The 6,214-nt window shown below is 45.8% G+C and overlaps 1 protein-coding gene across 1 annotated transcript; it reads left to right on the top strand.

The window, feature by feature from the left end:
- The first annotated feature begins 1,369 nt into the window (after positions 1-1,369).
- Positions 1,370-5,009, top strand: LOC135407667 (E3 ubiquitin-protein ligase Topors-like). Its single transcript, XM_064642899.1, has 2 exons — positions 1,370-3,132; positions 4,438-5,009. The coding sequence occupies exons 1-2, from the start codon at positions 2,430-2,432 to the stop codon at positions 4,467-4,469; spliced, it is 735 nt and encodes a 244-aa protein (XP_064498969.1). The 5' UTR covers positions 1,370-2,429; the 3' UTR covers positions 4,470-5,009.
- The last annotated feature ends 1,205 nt before the right edge of the window (positions 5,010-6,214 follow it).

Raw genomic sequence — 6,214 nt, 5'->3', positions numbered from 1 at the left:
TTTGGGCTGTTGGGCAGTTGGGCAGTGTCCTGGCACACGGGTTCCAGAGGTTCCATGATGCTGCAGGGGGAGTGGGCAAGAGGGTGGGGCGGGAGGAGTGCTGACACCTGTGGCAGAAGGAAAAGCTTCCTTGCAGCCCACTGCCCAAGGAACCTAACTTAGGCCTAAGTATCAGTTTTAAAAGACTGAATTTTGAAAGAAATGCTCAGAAATAAAATGATAGGGACGCACGTATGGACTAGTCATAGGTTTGCTCTCCAGAGTCATCAGAAGGAGCTCTCAAATTTCACACATACACATACCCTCTGGAGCTGGCTCCCAGCATTGATGATGAAATGGATCCTTCTCACTTGTCTTCTATAAATTCATACGTAAATTTCGTAAAAAAAAAAAACCTAAAAAAAAAAAAAAAAAAAAAAAAAAAAAAAAAAAAGGAAAGAAGGAAAGAGAAGCTTCCCCTCCCCACTCCAAAGAGAAAAAGCAAAATCTTGATAAGAAAAGTTTTTGTCTTTAAAAGGCTGGGAAGCCACTTTTCCTGTCAAGTATTCATAAGCCCTCCTGGCTGCCAGGGCACTGCTGACTCATATTCAACTTGCCATCAAACAGGACCCATAGGTCCCTTTCCATGGCACTGCTTTCTAGCCTCTCATTTCCCAGTCTGTATGAACATCCAGGGTTGTCTCGTCCCACGTTGGGGGAGGTCTCTCTGCAGGGCCTCCCTGCCTTCAAAGGAGTCAACAACTCCTCCCAGTTTTGTGTCATCTGCAAACTTGCTCAGCATCCCTTTCAGTCCTGCATCCAAGCAATTTACAAAGATGTTGAAGACCACTGGGCCGAGGATGGAGCCCTGCAGAACCCCACAAGTGACCAGCTGCCAGATGTCACCCCCTTTACTATTACCCTCTGTGACTGACCTGTGAGCCAATTGCTCACCCACCCCATGATGTGTTTATCCAGCTGTGTGTTGGACATTTTGTCCAGAAGGACACTACAAGTGACAATATCTGAAAACCAAAAATATTACATCTACTGGGTTCCCTTGATAAACTAGGTGGGTTACTTTGTCATAAAAGGAAATCAGATTTCATTTGGGGGAAGTCCAAAAAGACAATGGCTGCTGCTCTGGATTCTTCCCCCTGCTCTCAAGGCTCCTGTATTTCCTGTATTTCTGGAAACATCTTCACAGTTAAGGCATTCAAGCCCAGTGTATCTGAACTGTCTTAGAATGAGAGCTTCTAGGGTTCCTTTTCCTTCAAGGTCAATAAAGAAATTCAGGCTTGATACGTGAGAAGATGAGAAGACAAAACCAGTTTGTTCTCATGGATCCTGGGCTCTCTGGAATTGTGAGCAGGGTGCCTGTGGCCCTTACACACTACTCCAGGGAGGGCAGCAACTCCAGCTCCTTTCTGTGGATGTGGGGTCAGGATCCATCACTGGTGCTTTTGAGGAGCATCAACACACTGGCTTCCAGAAGCATGGAGACTTGGCAAGCAGAGAAGGACCTGGCACTGTGGGCAAGTGCCAATGGGAGTGGATGAGGTTGAACGAAAACACCCCTTTCTGCTTCTCCCTGCAGCAGGAACAAGATGCACAGGGGTGGGAGACTCTCACCCAGGGCTGGCCACCGACCGTCCAGGTGTTCCAAATCCTGGCTTTGCACAGGGAAAGGCAATGAGGAGAGGAGGCAATATCCAGCCACAGGCAGTCCATGCTGACTGGTCCCACCATGATCCTGCTCACAGGAGACCTTAGCAAGGTGACCAAGGCCACATGATGCAGATGGCTGAGGGAGAGCAACACAGAAATCAAGAAGCTGAAAACAAGAAATGGTATTTCCCTTTTTTTATTTCTGGCACTGTACACCTGCAGAGGGGAATATTCCATGGTGACATCACTCAGTGGTGGAGGGTGACCTGCTAAGCAGCAGATTGTGACATCAGTGGGGGATGGATTGTAACATCACATCTCCTTCTGATTATATCTGGGCTCTGGCAGAGCCTGAGCCAATCTGGTTCTAGCCTTGACTCCTGCTGAGCGAGAGTGCAAGGTCTGGAGCATCTAGTCAGACTTCTTCAAGTGCTGGGTGGTGTGTTGGGAGCTGCCTTTGGCAGCTGCCATTGCAGAGCCATCAGTAGTGTTTTCCCAGCCCTGCTTGGTTCAGGCAGCCTGGCACTATAGGTAGCAGTGAAGGTTGGCTACCTTCAGTAGCTGTAAAGGGAAAACACCCCCCTGGGGTGGGGCAGATGATTGGATTCAGGGAACCAGGAGGGTGTCCTTCTTGAGAGAGCTGGGCATTTCTTTTTCCCCTTGCTGGGATAGTCAGGAGGGCTGTCACACAGTCACACAGTTCTCTCCTGCTCTGTGTGACGCCAACAAAAGGGAGCATCTCCTGGTCCTCAGCTCTTCCCAGTGTGCTGCAGAGCACAAAAATGGCCATGGAGACAGCCTGGACCTGCCCCATTTGCCAGGACACTCGGAGGAGCAGGGCTTCTGTTCTGCCCTGTCGCCACCAGTTCTGCCTGAGCTGCATCCTGCAGTGGGCACAGAGAAATCCATCGTGCCCACTCTGCAGAACACCGATAGATGCTGTCAGGTTTTCTGAGCAGGGCAGATGGGACTCTCTTCTGTTTGTCATCACGCATCCTGGAGAGTCACCACAGGCCAGCAGCCAGGCAAGACGAGCTTCTGGAGAGTCACCAGAGACTCCTACAGTGAGGAAAAGAGGCCCCCAGTATCCTGGGGCATCCCCTTCATCTTCTCCGCAGGGGACAGTGTCCCCACCTGAGCAGGGGGCTGCAGGGCCAGAGCCCATGGGTGGCATTCTGCCCGAAGTGTGGGCAGAACTTTTCCAACGACAACAGCATCTCCTGGACCCTGTGCTGCCCTGGCTACGCCAGAGGCTTGAGGAAATTTACTGCAATTGGTGGTTGCCAGTACAGGTTGCTGAGAGCAGAATCCTGTCTGATCTCTGTGTCTACGGTCTACATGAGGAGACCTTGATCCTTAGGCTGCAGAACCACCTCAGAGGACGTGCAGCACCACTGGTTCGTGAGCTTATCAATGTTATTGTGAGCCAGTGCAGCGAGGAGGCTCAGAGGCTCCTGCACTCCCACACTGATGGAGAGGAAACAGGTAGGCCTGAGGCCAGTACCAGCTCCAGCAGCTCCAGGTTCAACAGCTTCCATGAGGGGATTTCTGTCAGTGGCACCACAGACTCTAATGTGGAGAAGGAAGCTTAGTATATCAGAGGCTGCCCTCCATGAGAGTCACAGCTTGCCCCCATCTATACCTGTTCCTGCAGAGCAGGACTAGCCCCAGGAGGAGCCAGGCAGGCAGAGGCAGTGGCAGGTCCTTCTTCCCAGGGCTGCAGCCTCAGCCCCCCACTCCCGGCCAGGGCAGGGCCAGCATATGCCACAGGGCCCTGGCCATACCCAAAAGAGGAGGGCCCCTGGCTCCCAGGGTCCTCAGGATCCTCCCCAGAGCAACAAGAGGCCAAGGCAGGGACCTGCCTGAGCCCTGCAGACCTGAGGGACCCTTGTCATCACTTCAGATGAAGTGGTGAAACCTGGGGCCAATGTCCATGGCACCTTCCAGAAGCTGCCTCAGTTTCCCAGGTCTGGCTTCCAGGAGGTGCCTGGTGAGGTTGCCACTGGGAGAGTGCCTCAGCACCAAGGATCTGAGAAAATGTATAAATGTCCAAGTCTCTCAGTAGCTGGGAGAGCTTGATATACTGAAACACAAGCCCATTTGAAAATTTAGTCCAGATGCAACCTAGCTTGTTAAAAGGTAGTTTGGACCAAGAACCAAAAAGCTGTATGAAGAAAACAGGGCTTGGATACAGTTCTCAGTTCTTGCAACTTTAATTACTAATTAAAAATGGCACATACTGTGTGCTCAGACAGAATCCACTTCAAACAATATATTAATAATATTTTAATAAATACAATTAGTAAATGTTCTAATTAATTAGTTAGTTAAATTAAATATTTACTTCTCAAACTAGCTGTTTCATTATATATAATTTGTATACATAAATTATATCATTATCAATTTATAATTTTCATTATAAATTGAAATAATATTATAATTATTATAACAAAATTACTTTAACAAATATTTGGTTTATTAATTAATTAAACATAATTAATTAATCTATTATAATATAGTATTTATATATTAATATATAATAATATATTCCTGTATTAGTAACAAGTGACAATGTGCCCCATACCCACTCTAATACAGTGGCTGATCATTTTGTTACATCACACTAATTATTGATCAGCAAGGAGTCCACTGAGGTGGAAGAATGGGCAAGGATGAATAGTTTTTGAATGTTTTTTCCCTCCTCTCAGAGTGTTCATGCACATTTCCTCCCCTTCTCCTCCTCTGTGAATTGCACACCTATGGAAGATGTTTTTTTTTATTTTGAAACAGGTGGGAGCTATGTTTCAAAGTGTGACTTTTGATCATGATCTCTCTGGAGTCAGACTCCAGAGTCCCCTGGACACCTGATCCTAATTTTGAGGAATCCATCTACCACATGGATCTATCCTGGAGCTGTTGTTCCCAGAAGTATGTAATACCTTGGAGCGGTGTTTCAGAAGTCAAGCGTCCCAGAGTCTCAGTTTAGCCATCTATCAGCCTCTGATGACCTAAAGTTCTTGAAGGGAACTGGCTCTGCTTTCCTGATTTTTTGCTGCACAATGGAGTTTTGGAAAATCTCGTGAACTTCAGTTCTTGCTGGAATTTCTTGTAAAGAAATATCAAGTTTCTCATGGGCTCACTCAACAAAGATGGAGCCATTCCAGACCTTCTCACAAGGAAACCAACCATGAGAGTACTGCACATGTACGTGGAAAATCCATTTTCCTAAGTGATTACTTTCCTTGTCTAGTCTTACAGTAAAATTAGTCTGCTGAGAAACAATTGCTGTAACTGAATTGAAAGCCTGCTAGACAACACTCATTCTGAAATATAGATTTAATAAAGTCATATATGAAACCAAACATGAATACTGTCAGAGAGTCTTTATAATACTATTATATGTATTTTCTATTGGTAGGAGAAATTTCCGTAGGTTTTTTTCAATCCCCCAGTTACAAAGAAAGCAAATTACAACTGAATGCTTTCAGCTCGTGCAGAGAAACCCAGAGTGCCTGCTCTGCAGAAGACCAATAGAGACTTTCAGGTTTCAGGTTTTCTCAGCAGGGTAAACGGACCTATGTACAGTTTGCCATCAGCTTCCCTAGAGAGTTGCCAGAGACCACTCAGGCAGGGAGAACTCTTTCCTACCTGGGTGAGAACTGCCCCTATCACCCTGTGGTGTCCCTTCCATCTTCTCCACAGGGGACAGAGTCCATGGGTGTCCCCCTGCCTGAGGTCTGGGCAGCACCTTTCCAACAACAGCAGCATCTCCTGGACCCTGTGCAGCCTTGACTGTGCCAGAGGCTGGAGGGAATGTACCGGGACCGATGGTGGCTGGTAGAGGCAGCAGAGAGCAGCATATGGCATGATCTCTGCATCTATGGTCTGGATGAGGACATCTTAGTCCTGAGACAGTAATAGCTTTGGCTACAGCCACTATTAAATCTTGAAAAAACTTTATGAAGTAAGACTCTTCATTTCCTATTAATATAAAGGCTGAAATTGACGTATTTTAGGGGATTTACTGAAATTATATGTCAAGTAGATACACTATCCTAGGAGAGTAGAATAAAAAAGACTTGTTGCCAAAAAAAACCCAAAAAAACCCCCAAAAAAACAAAAAACAAACAAACCCCAAAAATCATAATACGATAATGCTGAATGAGAATCATATATCTGAAAGGGGCACAAAATTAGTGATGGCCCAGGGGTTTAATAGCAGAGAGATTTCTTTTGGTGTTCAGTTTATAAAAGAGCAAATTTTAGAAACCACATGGCCTTGTAACAAGAGATAAGAAAACCACCTTTTCAGGAAGGATGAAAAATAGTTATTTAAAAAATCATATTCTTTTAAAATATTTTAAAAAATAAAAGCCAAAGAGGAGCAACTATTTTGATTTGGTAAAGAAAAATCCACCAGCAGGATGGATAATCGACAACTTTGTTGTCAAACACTGCAAAAAAAATTTGTTTTTGCAAAAATTGAAACAGTTATTTGTCAATCACTATCTACTATAAACTCTGCTGTGCTGATCAAAGGGCTGGAAGTGTGCAATCCTGCATTGGA

Source organism: Pseudopipra pipra, chromosome Z, assembly GCF_036250125.1.
Source record: "Pseudopipra pipra isolate bDixPip1 chromosome Z, bDixPip1.hap1, whole genome shotgun sequence".
In the NCBI taxonomy this organism is placed as follows: domain Eukaryota; kingdom Metazoa; phylum Chordata; class Aves; order Passeriformes; family Pipridae; genus Pseudopipra; species Pseudopipra pipra.
This window is presented reverse-complemented; position numbering and strand designations above follow the sequence as displayed.